The sequence below is a fragment of the Erythrolamprus reginae genome, chromosome 1 (assembly GCF_031021105.1).
Source record: "Erythrolamprus reginae isolate rEryReg1 chromosome 1, rEryReg1.hap1, whole genome shotgun sequence".
NCBI lineage: Eukaryota > Metazoa > Chordata > Lepidosauria > Squamata > Dipsadidae > Erythrolamprus > Erythrolamprus reginae.
In genome coordinates this window covers 35,237,586-35,255,161 of record NC_091950.1, presented here as the reverse complement: position 1 = coordinate 35,255,161, position 17,576 = coordinate 35,237,586, and the positions used below count along the sequence as shown (strand labels likewise).

Below are 17,576 nucleotides of genomic sequence, written 5' to 3'. Positions count from 1 at the left end.
AAGCAGATGTTGGATAACCATCTGTCTGAAGTAGTGCAGGGTTTCCTGCCTAAGCAGGGGGTTGGACTAGAAGATTTCCATGTTCCCTTCCAACTCTGTTATTGTTATTTATTATTTATTAGTATGTGAACGAGGGCTGAATTTCAGCAAGTTCTGGCAGGTTCTCAAGAACCGATAGTGAAAATTTTGAGTAGGTTGGAGAAATACCACCTCCGGCTGGTCCCAGAGTGGGTGGGAATGGAGATTTTGCAATATCGTTCCCCTGCCATGCCCACAAAACTGGGAGGTGTAAGTAGAAGAAATTTTCCCCATAGGAATCAATGTAAAAGCAAATAATGCATGCAAACTCATTAGGAAAGAAATAAAAGAAACGTCAGAAGAGAAGGATTTAGGGATAGTGATTTCTGACAGTCTCAAAATGGGTGAACAGTGCAGTCAGGTGGTAGGGAAAGCAAGTAGGATGCTTGGCTGCATAGCTAGAGGTATAACAAGCAGGAAGAGGGAGATTATGATCCCGCTATATAGAGCGCTGGTGAGGTCACATTTGGAATACTGTGTTCAGTTCTAGAGACCTCACCTACAAAAAGATATTGACAAAATTGAACGGGTCCAAAGACGGGCTACGAGAATGGTGGAAGTTCTTAAGCATAAAACGTATCAGGAAAGACTTCATGAACTCAATCTGTATAGTCTGGAGGACAGAAGGGAAAGGAGGGACATGATCGAAACATTTAAATATGTTAAAGGGTTAAATAAGGTCCAGGAGGGAAGTTTTTAAATAGGAAAGTGAACACAAGAACAAGGGGACACAATCTGAAGTTAGTTGGGGGAAAGATCAAAAGCAACATGAGAAAATATTATTTTACTCAAAGAGTAGAAGATCCTTAGAACAAACTTCCAGCAGATGTGGTTGATAAATCCACAGTAACTGAATTCAAACATGCCTGGGATAAACATAGATCCATCCTAAGATAAAATACAGGAAATAGTATAAGGGCAGACTAGATGGACCATGAGGTCTTTTTCTGCCGTCAGTCTTCTATGTAAAGTCTACTGCTAGTCAGTGTTATGAGTATAAAATAGATGTTATTCTGCACTAGGGAGATTGTCACTGTGCTTTGTCCCAGTTATAGTCCTGGTTATCTACAAAGGGAGCCCCACAAACACTGCATTGCAGTAGACCAGCAAATCCATATAATTAAAGGCATGGATTATGGATACCAAAGCATCCTCTATCCAGATAATGCTATAATCCAGTGTTTTTCAACCAGTGTGCCGTGGCACACTAGTGTGCCACGAGACATGGTCAGGTGTGCCGCGAAGCTCAGAGAGAGAAAGAAAACAAGAGAAAGAAAGAGAAAGAAAGAGAAAGAGAGAGAAAGAAAGCAAGAGAGAAAGAGAGAAAGAAAGCAAGAGAGAGAAAGAGAGAGAAAGAGAGAGAAAGAAAGAAAGAGAGAGAGAGAGAGAAAGACATACAGGAAAGTAGGGAGGGAGAGAGAAAGAGCAAAAAAAAGGAAAGAAGAGAGAAAGAAAGAGGGATGGAGAGAGAAAAAAAGAGGGAGAGAAAGAGGGAGAGAGAAATAGAGCGAAAGGATGAGAGAGAATTTTTTTGTCCAAACTTTTTTTAGCCCCCCCCCCCCAATGTGCCCCATGGTTTTGTAAATGTAAAAAATGTGCCGAGGCTCAAAAAAGGTTGAAAATCACTGCTATAATCGATACACCAACCATATCTGGATGAAGCATCTCCTCCCTCCAATGTCTCTTACATGGGATCAAGATTAAATTTTTTATTCCCACATCTTAATTTCAAGTGCTTTTAAAAGGCAGCTAATAAATGTCAGCCACAAAAGAAATAAAGCTACATTTGTTTCTATGTTTCTAAAAGCTCGGAATTTGGGTGGGAGGAGGAGGAGGAGGAGGAAGAAGAAGCACCTGAATGAACTCACCTGATGTGAACCCACCAGAGAATGGCTCCGGGGACCCATCTAAAGAGAGCAAAGAGCCCAGAGTTTTTAAAAAATCCCAGATGATGCTGAACATCCCAAGAAGTTGGTGCAGGAAACAGTGAAGTCAGTCTAATGGATATATGTTTATCCCAGGCATGTTTAAATTCAGTTACTGTAGATAAATCCACAGTAACTGAATTTAAACATGCCTGGGATAAACATATATCCATCCTAAGATAAAATACAGAAAATAGTATAAGGGCAGACTAGATAGACCAGGAGGTCTTTTTCTGCCTTCAGACTTCTATGTTTCTATGTTTCTATGTAATCCAACATGTCAACTGCTGTTAGTCCTTCCTGTTGCTTTGGCTGATGAGTATTTTATTCTGATTGCAGGAGAACAGCGTGGAGTTTGAAGCTTGCCTGGTTGCCCAGTGTGATGCTCTTATCGATGCTCTCAACAGACGGAAAGCCCAGCTGTTGTCACGGGTCAACAAAGAACATGAGCACAAACTGAAGGTTAGTCTGGGGTAATGAAATTTAAGCAATGTTCTGTTCTCGGGTGGAAGAGGTTGGTAGACGTGGCTAGAAAAATGCCTCTGTGTCCATGTCGGTTGCCAGGTATGTCAAGCCAGACTGTTACAGTTTATGGGTGAATAAATCAGCTAGTCCTATTGAAAATGCCCAAAATATTGTATTGTATCTACTGGCTCAGTAGGAAACCTGACCCAAAAAAGCCTTTGTTCTAACCAGCGGTGAAATCCATTTTTTTTACTACCGGTTCTGTGGGCGTGGCTTGGTGGGGTAGTGTGGCTTGGTGGGCATGGCTTGGTGGGGGTAGCAGGGGAAGGATACTACAAAATCCCCATTCCCACCCCACTCTTGATCAGTGAAACAGCTTTCCCAAATATGCCCATGTTACACCAACACTCCGCAGTCTGCATTGGTTGCCGATCAGTTTCTGGTCACAATTCAAAGTGTTGGTTATGACCTATAAAGCCCTTCATGGCACCGGAACAGATTATCTCAGGGACCGCCTTCTGCTGCACGAATCCCAGCGACCAGTTAGGTCCCACAGAGTGGGTCTTCTCCGGGTCTCGTCAACCAAACAATGTCGCTTGGCAGGACCCTGGGGAAGAGCCTTCTCTGTGGTGGCCCCAGCCCTCTGGAACCAACTCCCCCCAGAGATTAGAATTGCCCCCACCCTCCTTGCCTTTCATAAGCTGCTTAAAACCCACCTCTGCCGCCAGGCATGGGGGAACTGAGATACACTTCCCCCTAGGCCTTTAAACTTTTATGCATGGTATGTCTCTATGTATGATTGGTTTTTATATAATGGGTTTTTAACTGTTTTTAGTATTGGATTATTGTTATATACTGTTTTATTACTGTTGTTAGCCACCCCGAGTCTGCGGAGAGGGGCGGAATACAAATCCAATAAATAAATAAATATTTATTTATTTATAGGCGTTACAATTTGAAATATTTAATACATTTTTCTAAATTACTTTGGATTACTTTGGAGCAGAACCTCTGGGGCCCGCCAGAGGCGGCATTTACCAGTTCTCCGAGCTACTCACAATTTCTGCTACCAGTTCTCCAGAACCTGTCAGAACCTGCTGGATTTCACCCCTAGCTCTAACCTCTTTCCAGGGGTGGGCTATTGCCCAGAGAACGCAGTGGGGTAGCGAAAATGGAGCTCCACCCCAGAGCACCCAATTTGCACTGAAATATATTGAAAGAAAATGCAGGGCGTCCTGCATAAGCCATACCCACAGCGTGGTAGTAAAAATTTTGGTGGCCCTTCACTGCCTCTTTCCCAATAGGATTGCTTGCTTTATTTTCTGTTCCTTGCAGAAATATTTCCTTCCCTTCAGACCTTTTATCTTCATGAGGAAACAACTATCTACTGTTTGCTAAGAGTCTACACAGACTTGAAGGCACGTAATCAATCATTCTGACAGCATTTTGGGACTCGTACATTATTCTAAGCCATGCTATATTTATTGATAACAAAACTCAATTAGATGGTTTGCATAATACACTAAATCAATGCTTCTCAATTATTTAAAAATCCTATGCTCCTATGGGTACGGTCAGGTACGAAGAACCAGTAGTAAAATTTTGGTCAGGTACACAGTACCAGTAGAAAAATTTTAATTTTTTTTCTTTTTTTCCCTTTTCGGCTCTGGGTATGTTTTTCCTATCGCAGTAAATGAAGTTGAATGAATAAACTTTTAGAAGAGCTCTCTCTTTCTCTCTGTGTGTACATACACATACAATTTATATAGTAGATAATGTATATTTTTGTGCGCCTGTGTGTAATATGTATGTACACATATGGCATATATACATAGTATATTTTGGATGTTCAGTAATAGTAAATAGAGAGGGAAATTGCATCTCTTTGAGGAGAGGCCAGGCACCCTAACCCTAACCCTTGATGTGAGTGATGTCAAGTTGGCCACCTTTAAGCCAGTCACATGTCCTTTAAGCCAACCCCGGTCACATGATCGTCAAGCCATTCCCACCTGGTCACATGGCTGGCAAGCCATTCCCACAAAATAAGCCACGCCCACAGTGTGGTAGTAAAACTTTTTGCAGCCCTTCACTGGTTACATCCCCACCTAGGAAGAAGTAAACATTGAGCGCCTCCCCAACTCTCCGAACTGGGCCCCAATGGAGTTTTGGTGCTAATATTTATTATTTTACTTATTATAAGCTGCAAGCAAATTATTGACTGGGGAAGGCTGCTCTACCCACTTACCTGGGAGTAAGTCACATTGAACTCAGTGGAGCCTGTTTTCAGTTAGGCAGGCATAGGCTACTGTGGATAGGGCCCTCTTTTGACATGGGGCCAGACCAACTTAATCAAGCCAATGTTTTGGGGTCACCGGCCTGACCCATAAGGGCCACCTCTGCCGAGCGCTCACAGTGAATGGTGCGAAAGGAAACTTCAGGGTGCCATTCGAAGTTTTCACCCAGCTGCAGAGGATGCTCCTTCTTGTCCAACAGCAGGTTTGCCACACCGTTTATAGCTACCACACATCCGCCGAGAACAAGAATCCATACAGCTGTTCCGCCCCACCTAGCCACCTTCTCTTCCGGACTTGGAGCAGTGTGCAACTGGGAAAACACTCCCCATCTGGGGGAATCGATTGAGAGGGACCATACCTGTTCTCCAGGGTCACATGTCCCCCCTGGCATCGCTCTGCATCCCTCCCTTGGGGTGGGTGCCCCACTATTTGAGAAGCACTGCACTAAATCAAAGCCAAATAAATATACAGTGAACCCTCGATCATCGCGAGGGTTCCGTTCCAGGACCCCAAGCGATGATCGATTTTTCGCGAAGTAGCGGTGCGGAAGTAAAAACACCATCTGCGCGTGCGCAGATGGTGTTTTTACTTTTACTGCCGCCCGCCCTTCGCCCGCCCACCCCGTTGCTCGCGCCTGGGGTGCGCGCACGCTTGGGGAAACCCTAGCTCCGCTTCCCAGCTGGGAAGCGGAGCTAGGCTGCCCCAAGCGCGCGCCGCCCGCCCGCCCACGCTGTTGCCGGCTCCGCTTCCCAGCTGAGAAGCAGAGCTAGGCTGCCCCAAGCTCGCGCGCGCCGCCCGCCCGCCCACGCTGTTGCCGGCTCCGCTTCCCAGCTGGGAAGCGGAGCTAGGCTGCCCCAAGCTCGCGCGCGCCGCCCGCCGCCGCCCACGCTGTTGCCGGCTCCGCTTCCCAGCTGGGAAGCGGAGCTAGGCTGCCCCAAGCTCGCGCGCGCCGCCCGCCCGCCCACGCTGTTGCCGGCTCCGCTTCCCAGCTGGGAAGCGGAGCTAGGCTGCCCCAAGCTCGCGCGCGCCGCCCGCCCGCCCACGCTGTTGCCGGCTCCGCTTCCCAGCTGGGAAGCGGAGCTAGGGTGCCCCAAGCTCGCGCTCCAGCCCACCGCCGCTGGGGTCTTACCGGGGCAAGAGGGGGAAGACCCAGGGAAGCCTCTGCCCGGCGGGGAAACTCCACCATCTACGCATGCGTGGAAGGGCACGCATGCGCAGATGGTGGAGTTTACTTCCGGGTTGAAAACTAGCGAAATAGCCCTTTCGCGATCCTTGAGGACGCGAAACTCGAGGGTTCACTGTACATATAGGATATAATGAACCAGGGTGGCGCAGCAGGTAGAGTGCTGTACTGCAGGCCACTGAAGCTGACTGTAGATCTGTAGGTCAGCGGTTCAAATCTCATCACCGGCTCAAGGCTGACTCAGCCTTCCATCCTTCCGAGGTGGGTAAAATGAGGACCCAGATTGTGGGGGCAATAGCCTAGCTCTGTTAAAAAAAGTGCTATTGCTAACATGTAAGCCACCCTGAGTCTAAGGAGAAGGGCGGCAAAAAAATTGAATGAATGAATGAATGAATGAATGAATGAATGAATGAACAAAGAAACAAACAAAGAAACAAAGAAACAAACAAAGAAACAAACAAAGAAACAAACAAAGAAACAAATAAATAAATACTTTAGAGAAGCCACAGATTAAGTTTAGGTCATGGGCTGAAGTTATAATTATCTTCCATAGCCAGAAAATTGTGTTATTGAACAAATGTTGGTTCAATTAATAATTAGTAAGCACATTGTATCCTAAGTGATCAAATAGGAATATTTATTCATTTGTTTGTTTGTTCATTTGTTCATCCATCCATCCATCCATCCCTCCCTCCATCCCTCCATCCATCCATCCATCCATCCATCCATCCATCCATCCATCCATCTATCTATCTATCTATCTATCTATCTATCTATCTATTTATCTATCTTCTATCTATTTATATAACGCAGTGCCCCTCTCCGAGATTTTGAGGCGGCTTACAGCAATTTGCTATTAGACGAAGAATACTGCAAGTGTGTGTGTGTGTGTGTGTGTGTGTGTGCATGCGGATGTGTATTCTTCATTTAATAACAAAGATTCCTATTTGAACACCTAGGATTCTCCTAAGTTCATATACAGTATATATATTTGGAACAACTCCAGATCCATTTTTTTTTTACAAAAAGCCTTCTGCATCAGGAATCTAGTTAATGTTGCTACATTTTTAAAAAGAAATGCACCTTTTTTCGAGGCTTGTTTAATGAAAGATGCTCTGTTCATCTTGTGCAGTCCAAAGGCTTCTTCCAAAGCCTCTCCGAAGCGTGCAAAGCTGTATTGATTTCCTACTTAATCCTTGGTTTAATGCTTTAGTTAGAGTGCCTCGCTTCAGCTTCTTTCTGCCTCCCAAGTACCTCTGAATCCACCAGGGGAAAAAACAAGGCTCCTTATAGCTTGGCAGCACTCAGACTAATGCAGGAGCCGAAATGAATTAGCAGTGGGCGCAGGAGTCGATGTGAGGGAGGGCCTGAATATTTGCCATGGCAGCTGTTGCCATAGAGACCACCCAAGATGGAGGGAAAGATGGATGACACTGTGGCCCGTGAGGTCAGCAAAAGATAAACTCAGAGGGGTAAATCTGAAAGGGGGAGACAACTGGTTGGCCACAATGGATATTTCCTGGTATATGACCCTGTTTGTGGGAAAGGTTTGTGGCTGATTGAGAGAACTGATGGAAAGAAGATGGTTTATAGAGAAAGAAGGATTTGAAAGACGTTTAACAGCAGATTGGAGAACAAGTAGGCCAACCCTAGAAGGTTTATCTGCATTGAGTCAGTGGTATTATAGGTTCCCCCCCCCCAGCATTTAGAAAAGCAGAGAGATATTTTCCAGCCAGTTAATCCAGATGGCTTTTGTTGAACATGTTAGTATGTCTCTGTACGAAACCTTCAACACACATTAAGCAGAGTTGTTGTGGTGTAGGAAATGTGGATTAGCCAGAGACAATGACTCAGACTTAGTATCAATGTATATACAATAATAATATTATTTACAAATATACAGAATCAACAATATAATACCCTAATAGTTTACAAACCACGCATACAAGAAGAATACAGCTCATGGCAAAATATATCTCTAACAAAGTAACTCCCCCCAAAGGGAACGTGTTGGCGCCCCCCTTATGGCCAACCGGTAATGTTTCCTTAAAGGTACAGTATTTACATTTTACAAACTAATATAGTTAGCTACTGTATGGCAACACCCAAGTAGGTTACGTTCTATGTACTAACAGAACGGGGGGGGGGGGGGAATTAACCAAGAGATTTCTGGGTCTCCTTTCTTTGCAAGCAGAGACATTTCACTCACAGTATTTAGGATTCCTTAAATGTATGTCCCCCATTCCGTGAAGTTTTAGTTATTTGAACGCTTGACTTTTATAGAGCAGAGTCAGAATTGCAGAATAATAGAATTAAAAGGGACCTTGGAGGTCTTCTAGTTCAACTCCATGCTGAAGCAGGAGATCCTATACCATATCAGACAAATGACTGTACAAATGAGTCACCCATGTTCTTCCTTTTAAGACAAAAGTTAAGGTTAGGGTTGTCTGGATTCATGGAAAGCATGAAATCATGGTTTACAGACTATAGACCAGTGATGACAAACCTTCTTTTCCTTGGGTACCAAAAGCATGTGTGTGTGCTATTGCACATGCACAAGTGCCCACACCCATAATTCAATGCCTGGGGTGGGTGAAAACGGCCTCCCCCACCCCCAACAGGAGAATAGGAGAAAAAAAAGTTAATTCTGCAAAGCCAATAATAAACTTTGTGGTCTCTTAAATGCCTTGGACATAAATTTATTTATTTATTGGATTTGTATGCTGCCCCTCTCCAAGGATTCGGGGCAGCTCACAACATATCAAAGTACATAACAATATACATCTCAAAAATACAATTAAATGATTTTTCCTTCAGCATTTATTAACTCAACAATCACACATTGTCAACAAACCCCAAATCTTCCTCTTTGGGGGGTTTTTTAATCCCTTTTTTTTCTTATTTATTAGCTATAAAATTATTGAGTATTCAGATATTTTTACTGTTGGAAATAATTCAGTTGTGTAAATAAAGCATTCAACCCTATGGATCCACATATGACATCTCACATAAATATTCATCAATATGGGAGAAGGTCCTGCAGTTCTCTACATGGGGCTACCTTTGAAAAGTGTTCGGAAACTTCAGATCGTGCAGAATGTGGCCGCGAGACCTATCGTGGGGCTTCCCAGATTCGCCCATATTTCTACAACACTCCGTGGCCTGCACTGGCTGCCAATCAGTTTCCGGTCTTAATTCAAAGTGTTGGTAATGACCTTTAAAGCCCTACATGGCATTGGACCAGAATACCACCGGAACCGCCTTCTGCCGCACGAATCCCAGCGGCTGATATGGTCCCACAGAGTTGGCCTTCTCCGGGTCCTGTCGACCAAACAATGTCGTTTGGCAGGCCCCAGCCTTCTCTGTGACGGCCCCGCCCTCTGGAATCAACTCCCCCCGGAGATTAGAACGGCCCCCACCCTCCTTGTCTTTCTCAGATTACTCAAGACCCACTTATATCGCCAGGCATGGGGGAACTGAGACATCTCCCCCAGACTTTTATATTTTATGTTTGGTATGTATGTGCTGTATGGTTTTAATTGCTGGGGTTTTATATATCTTTTCTTTTAATATTAGATTTGTATCACTGTTATATTGTTTTTATTATTGTTGTGAGCTGCCCCGAGTCTTTGGAGAGGGGTGGTATTGTTGTGAGCTGCCCCGAGTCTTTGGAGAGGGGTGGCATACAAATCTAATAAATAAATAATAAATAAATAAATAAACCCACCCGAAGGGATCCCAGTTAGACGCGACACGACTGACACACATCTTTTAGCCTTTTGAGAACCGATCTTGATTATATCCAACTTGCAAATTGAAGACTTATTTAGGCAATTAAATCTTTGAATTTTAAATCTTGCCAAAACTCAAAAGGTTAGAGATGTTCCTATTAATATTACTAATATGACACAGCTTCAGGTCCACCTTGACATGATCAAGGTTTTTTGTCTCCAAACTTTTTGCGGGGAACCTTTATTGGTTCTGAGCCTCTAGACCAGTGTTTCCCAACCTTGGCAACTTGAAGATATTTGGACTTCAACTCCCAGAATTCCCCAGCCAGCATTCTGCTGGCTGGGGAATTCTGGGAGTTGAAGTCCAAATATCTTCAAGTTGCCAAGGTTGGGAAACACCGTTCTAGACAACATTCTCTACGTTTCTGCTTCTTTTGCATGCAGGTAGGTCTTACTGTTTGTTTGTTTTCCTTTTATGGCCCCTTTAATCCCTTTATTCATGGTGGAGTCAGGACAACTGAAATGGACCTGAATATTTATTGGCCGGATGCCCTACCTGATGCCTACAGGGCATTCACAGCCAATATTTTCTCTTTGAGCTCTGATAGAGAAACATCTGCTGCTGCCTAGGATTGAACTCTCAACCTTCCAAGTGGGAGGCAAGCTTATTTGCTTCTTGTCCACCACATACAAACATAGAAGAAGCAGAAAAAGACCTCATGGTCCATCTAGTCCTCCCTTATACGATTTCCTGTATTTTATCTTAGGATGGATATGTTTATCCCAGGCATGTTTAAATTCAGTTACTGAATTTAGTAGTATACATTAGAGAAACATGTGTTTAACAGCTCACATTAGAGAAAAATCTTTCGGCTGTGGCGAGGGGGGCGTTTGCCTAGGTTCGCCTGGTGCACCAGTTGCGGCCCTGTCTGGACTGGGAGTCACTGCTCACAGTCACTCATGCCCTCATCACCTCGAGGTTCGACTATTGTAACCATAGTTCCCTCTAAGCTGAGCAGTGAGCAATCGCTCACTTAAAAATCATCAACTCAGAGTTTTTCAAACCTTCCCAGAAGCCGAGAGGGACAGAGTGAGAGGGAAGGAGAGAGAGAGGAAGAGAGGAAGAGAGAGAAACAGATAGAAAAAAGAGAGGAAGGAAAAGAAAAGGAAAAAGAATGGGAGTAAGGAAGAGAGAAAGAAAATCAAAATCTAGTTTGAAACTATCTCAACTATTTAAGTGGCATTTTGATGTTGATAGAGTTGCCCTATTATGAGCTCACTGTTATAGACGCACATCTTTCTTTCTTTCTTTCTTCTTTCTTTCTTTCTTTCTTTCTTTCTTTGTTTATTTATTTATTTATTTATTTATTTATTTATTTATTTATTATTTATTTATTTATTTATTTATTTAATATTTCTGTGCCGCCCAGTCCTGAAGGGACTGCCGCTCAGACACTATACTTTTTTGCCCACCCCCCCAATAAAATTAGAGGGAACACTGATTCTAACGCTCTCTACATGGGGCTACCTTTGAAAAGTGTTTGGAAACTTCAGATCGTGCAGAATGCAGCAGCGAGAGTAATCATGGGCTTTCCTAAGTATGTCCATGTTACACAACACTCCTCAGTCTGCATTGGTTGCCGATCAGTTTCCGGTCACAATTCAAAGTGTTGGTTATGACTTATAAAGCCCTTCATGGCACCGGACCAGGATATCTGCAAGACCGCCTTCTGCTGCACGAATCCCAGCGACCAGTTAGGTCCCACAGAGTTGGTCTTCTCCAGGTCCCGTCGACTAAACAATGTCATCTGGCGGAACCCAGGGGAAGAGCCTTCTCTGTGGCGGCTCCGACCTTCTGGAATCAATTCCCCCCAGAGATTAGGACTGCCCCCACCCTCCTTGCCTTTCGTAAACTCCTTAAAACTCACCTCTGTTGTCAGGCTTGGGGAAACTGAGACATCCCCCCCTTGCCTATGTAACTTTGTGCACGATATGACTGTGTGTATGTATTTTATCTATTGGGGGTTTTTTTTGTTTTTTTTGTAATGTAAAACTGTTATTTTAGATTTTAATTATTAGATTTGTTACCATGTATTGTTTTTATCACTGTTGTGAGCCGCCCCGAGTCTACCGAGAGGGGTAGCATACAAATCTAATTAATAATAACAACAACAACAACAACAACAATAATAATAATAATAATAATAATAATAATAATAATAATAATTTACCAACCATGTCTGCTGGAAGTTTGTTCCAAGCATCTACATCATACCATTGATATATTGCCTTAATTTTCTTGCTCTGGCACCATGCACTGACTTGATGAGTAGGTGTAGCTACCCTTTTGGATGGAAAGAAAATGGCTCTGGAGAAAAATAAATAAATAGGAGAACAAGATAATCGTTTATCAACTCATTTTTCTTTTTCGCATACAGCACTCTTTTATTTATTTTTTTGGTCCTTCTGTAGGGAACTGGGCTTATGCCAAGGCTTCCTCCTTCCACTTGTCAGGCAGAATCTTGTTCAGTAAAATTAGCTAGCAGGGAATTCAGTCATTCATCATCTCCCTTACAGCTCCATGCCCAAGACGGACATTTTGAAGATCACCTTAGGTCCACTTGCTTGTTAAGTGCTGAGATGAATTGCAAAGGAGTGGGGGAGAAATGAAGGAGGGAGGGAGGGAGGGAAAGAGAGGCATTTAAAAATTTTAGCAGTCTAAGTTTGGCAGCTGTGAAGAAGGACATTTGTCTCTGTCGTTGATGTCTGTGTTTTCCCATAATGACAAATTATGGAAGTTTTTTTAATTGAATAAAGGACAGTTGGATGGGTTTACCCAACAGGCTATCATACAGTACATTTTAAAAATCATGATGCCCGGGTCCAGCAGCACACTAAGCTACAAATAGATGAACTACATTAAAATTTTTATATGTGTATCCCAATGGGTTAAGACTGCAAATTCTATACAGCGGCATCCATAGCAAACTGCAATGAGGTCAAAATGATAGGCATTCAGTGGAATCTCACATAAACGTGGCAATTGATTTGAGTTTAATGATTTATTTTTTAAAGAAACTTGGGTTTTAGGTTAGCTAATTTTAAATTTAATTGGATTTAGGCTATTTTGTATTGTTTTTATATGTTGTAAGCCACCCCGAGTCCTCGGAGAAGGGTGGCATATCAATCAAACAATCAAACAATCAAACAATCAAACAAACAGTCAAACAGTCAAACAGTCTAACAGTCTAACAGTCAAACAGTCAAACAATCAAACAATCAAGCAATCAAGCAATCAAGCAATCAAGCAATCAAGCAATCAAACAATCAAGCAATCAAGCAATCAAGCAATCAAGCAATCAAGCAATCAAAGAAACAAGCAAACAAACAAACAAACAAACACTATATTATTTTGTCCTGTACAAGTACATAATTATGCACAACTGGATAATTTGTTGTATTGTTTCCCTGAAAATAAGACAGGGCTTATATTTTTTTTGACACCCCCCCCCCCCAAAATACCCCTGGTTTTATTTTCGGGGATGGCTTATTTTGCAGGAGGTGGACTAGGCTGTGAAACACATGTCCTACCTGACACATGTACCTCTGTCGCATTCCTCAGCATTGTGTCCAGGACGGCCCATTCTAAAAAAAAAGGTCTCGCGAGTTCAATCAAGCTTGATGGAACTCGTGAGATTTTTCTTTTATACATAGACACAATGCTGAGGAATGCGACAGAGGTACATGTGTCAGATAGGACAAACGTCTTGCAGTGGGGCGGAATTTGGGGGTGGTAAGTTGGGCAGGGTAGGGTGGGCCGCGAGCAAGTCCAGCAAGGGAGGAAGGAGGCGGTGGGAAGCGGAGATGAAGGGACGGCAACAGAGATGCCTTCTTGTGGTCTCTGGAGTAGGCAGAGCCCAGATGTGCGCAGGGCTTGGGAAGCAGACATCTCTGTGGCCGAGCCAGCCAGTAAGGGAGGGAGGCAGTGGTGGGAGGCGGAGCCGTCCCAAGCCCTGCCTTCATCTGGACTCCGCCTACTCCAGAGCCCACAAGCAGACGTCTCTGTCACCCCCCCTTCGGCTCCGACTCCCACTGCCTCTCTCCCTTGCTGGATTGGCTCAGCTGTGCTGTGCTTCCTTCGACAGCATTCCGAAGGGATCAATGCTCTCCTCTTGTTCTTTGCAGGCCGGAGTACTTTCCTCTTTTTTGATTTGATTTATTTGATTGATTTATTGTATTTGTATTTGTATTTTAAAATTTGTTTATTAATTTTCAATTTTTTTCTAAAACCCTGCTGTTCTGTTCGGGTCGTATGTGACCCGAAGCCAAGTTTGAGTCCCTGTAAAAAATTTTCCCTGCATATCTGAAACTTGAAATTTCATGCTGGTTCATCATTTCAGGGGTTCTCTCTATGAGAATTTTTTTGGGGGGGTGGGGGGCTTAGTTTTTGCTGGGCAAAAAAAGTTACAAATCTTATGTTCCTGGGTCACCCTGACCCGGACCGAAAACTCTTCATTTGCAGTGCTTATGTTTGGTCTTTTTGAAAGCTTTTTTCACTTGGAAAGTAGTCTGAACATTTCTGCACACAATGATATGAAAATTGAAATGAAAAAAGTAAATCTTATTGGTTTATTTTGCGGATATAATGCACGCCCCCCCCCGTTTTTGTGAAAAAAATTTCAATTTATGGATAGTTTTGCTTGCAAAATGCATTCTATTTTACTGAAGTTGGTGTGGGATTGGTAGCTTGAACATTTCTGAATATAAGAAAAATATAAAGGAACTGAACAAAATGATTCTTACTGGTTTTTTAACATCAGAAATAAGGCCTCCCCCCCCCCCTCAGCTGCTTGCAACCATTTTCACTTTTTATTTTTTTATGCTCCAAATCCGAAATATTATTTAAAATCTTAGGCATTCATTTACTCAATTTAACAATGCTGACCATCAAAAAAATATTTGTGGGGGTGGGGGAAAATTTTTTTTTCTGGGCAAAAAAAAAGTCACACTTAGTCTGTTCGGGTCATATAGACCCGGACCAAAATGATTTTTTTTAGGCACTTGAATTTGGTCTTTTTGAAAACCTTTTCAACTGGAAAACTAGTTTGAACATTTATGAACATAATGATATGAAAATTGAACTGGAAAAATTGAGACTTATATTTTTATTTTGATCAAAAAGCCCCTCCCCCCATCCTTTTTTAATTTTGTGTCAATTTCTATTTTTTAAGGCTACAAATCCCTAAGGAATTTCCCCCCAAAAGGTTTGATATACTAAATTGAACATTTCTGAATATAAGAAAAATATAAATGAACTGAAAAAAATGGTTCTTATTGGTTTATTTTTGCCACAAAAGGGCCACCCCCCCTCGGCCTTGCTGTGTGCCATTATTGTCACTGTTTATACATATTTGTCTAGAAATATTTGGAATATCCTTTTGAAAATCAACCACATTGTAGCCAGAGAACTAATTTTATGAAACAAATCCATTTTACTAAAAAAAAGTATGTAAGTTTGAAATTAACAGCATAATTTTTATATAAATTGAAATAATTGAGGCATACTTTATGTGCAAAATAAACCAATATGCATCAATTTTTCCAGTTCAATTTTCATATCATTACGTTCAGAAATGTTCAAGCTACCAATCCCACACCAACTTTAGTAAAATAGAATGTATTTTGCTAGCAAAACTATCCATAAAGTGAAGACTATTTAAAAAAAACGGGGGGCGTGCATTTCATCAACAAAATAAACCAATATGCATCAATTTTTCCAGTTCAATTTTCATAACATTATGTTCAGAAATGTTCAAGCTACCAATCCCATACCAACTTTAGTAAAATAGAATGCATTTTGCAAGCAAAACTATCCATAAATTGAAAAAAAATTCACAAAAACAGGGGGGGCGTGCATTATATCCGCAAAATAAACCAATAAGATTTACTTTTTTCATTTCAATTTTCATATCATTGTGTGCAGAAATGTTCAGACTACTTTCCAAGTGAAAAAAGCTTTCAAAAAGACCAAACATAAGTACTGCAAATGAAGAGTTTTCAGTCCGGGTCAGGGTGACCCGGGAACATAAGATTTGTTACTTTTCTTAAACAGAACAGCAGGGTTAAAACAACTTACAATGATTCTTTGAGCACTTCTACATTGTTACATAATTCCATTTTTGTTTAAACATAAACACATTAACTTAATCTAGCGGGAACACTTTTCAAAATGCTGCCCAAGGCAGCCGAGCACAGCTGAGCCAGTCCAAAAAGGGAGCGAGGCAGTGGTGGGAGGTGGAGTTGAAGGGGCGGTGATAGAGATGCCTGTTTGTGGGCTCTGGAGTAGGCAGAGCCCAAATGAGCGCAGAATTTGGCATGGCTCCGCTTCCCACCACCACCTCCCTCCCTTGCTGGACTGGCTCGGCTGCGCTGGGCTACTTTCATCAGTATTTTGAAAAGTGCTCATGCTTGCAGAGAACAGGAGGTGAACATCAATCCCTTTATTGCAGGCAGAAGCACTTTTCAAACTGACATAGGCAGAGGCCAGATGAGCCGAGCTAGTCCTGCACAGTATGTGTGTACCTCTCTCCTGGCCAAAAGAGTGCCCGCCAGTCAAAGAGAGTCTCTCGGTATGTCCTCCCCGTTCCCCAGAAAGTATTTGGAGAGGGGGCTTATTTTCGGGGCTGGGCTAATTTCAAGGCACGTCCTGGAAAGCTCTGTCGGGCTTATTATCGGGACATGTCTTATTATAGGGGAAACAAGATAGGCCTTGCCAAACAACCCTCCAGTGCCTTGCATAATAAACTGGAACAATCAAAAGCATCATGCATAGTTTAGAGCCAATTATGCAAACATATTTAGAAACATAGAAGACTGACGGCAGAAAAAGACCTCATGGTCCATCTAGTCTGCCCTTATAGTATTTTCTGTATTTTATCTTAGGATGGAAATATGTTTATCCCAGGCATGTTTAAATTCAGTTACTGTGGATTTACCAACCACGTCTGCTGGAAGTTTGTTCCAAGGATCTACTACTCTTTCAGTGAAATAATATTTTCTCATGTTGCTTTTGATCTTTCCCCCAACTAACTTCAGATTGTGTCCCCTTGTTCTTGTGTTCACTTTCCTATTAAAAACACTTCCCTCCTAAACCTTATTTAACCCTTTAACATATTTAAATGTTTCGATCATGTCCCCCCTTTTCCTTCTGTCCTCCAGACTATACAGATTAAGTTCATTAAGTCTTTCCTGATACGTTTTATGCTTAAGACCTTCCACCATTCTTGTAGCCCGTCTTTGGACCCGTTCAATTTTGTCAATATCTTTTTGTAGGTGAGGTCTCCAGAACTGAACACAGTATTCCAAATGTGGTCTCACCAGTGCTTTATATAGCGGGATCACAATCTCCCTCTTCCTGCTTGTTATACCTCTAGCTATGCAGCCAAGCATCCTACTTGCTTTCCCTACCGCCTGACTGCACTGTTCACCCATTTTGAGACTGTCAGAAATCACTACCCCTAAATCCTTCTCTTCTGAAGTTTTTGCTAACACAGAACTGCCAATACAATACTCAGATTGAGGATTCCTTTTCCCCAAGTGCATTATTTTACATTTGGAAACATTAAACTGCAGTTTGCGGTGATTTAGAAGCATTATTTAGTTAGAGAACAGTTTTAGATGGCTTGGGGACTTGTGGGGTATTTTGGTTCCCCTAGAATAGGGAATCCGTGCACAATATATCCAAATTATGAATTCTCTATTGCCAGAGACACGATTAAAGAAATGAGATGCCAGATAGCTATGCAGTTCTTTAAGCAACTTAGAGTGTCATCAAGACATTTAGAGCTAAGAGACCATTTCTTTGAAGTAATCGGAAGCTTTTGCAAAAAATGTACACAAC

At 42.4% G+C, this 17,576-nt stretch overlaps 1 protein-coding gene across 2 annotated transcripts in view; it reads left to right on the top strand.

Moving 5' to 3' along the window:
- The window catches only part of TRIM9 (tripartite motif containing 9), a 100,881-nt gene that overhangs the window by 37,000 nt on the left and 46,305 nt on the right, over window positions 1–17,576 (top strand). For both annotated transcript variants that reach the window (XM_070732971.1, XM_070732962.1), the window contains exon 3: window positions 2,343–2,465. In XM_070732971.1, coding sequence (XP_070589072.1) covers window positions 2,343–2,465 — 123 coding nt within the window. The remainder of the gene's footprint in view (window positions 1–2,342; window positions 2,466–17,576) is intronic.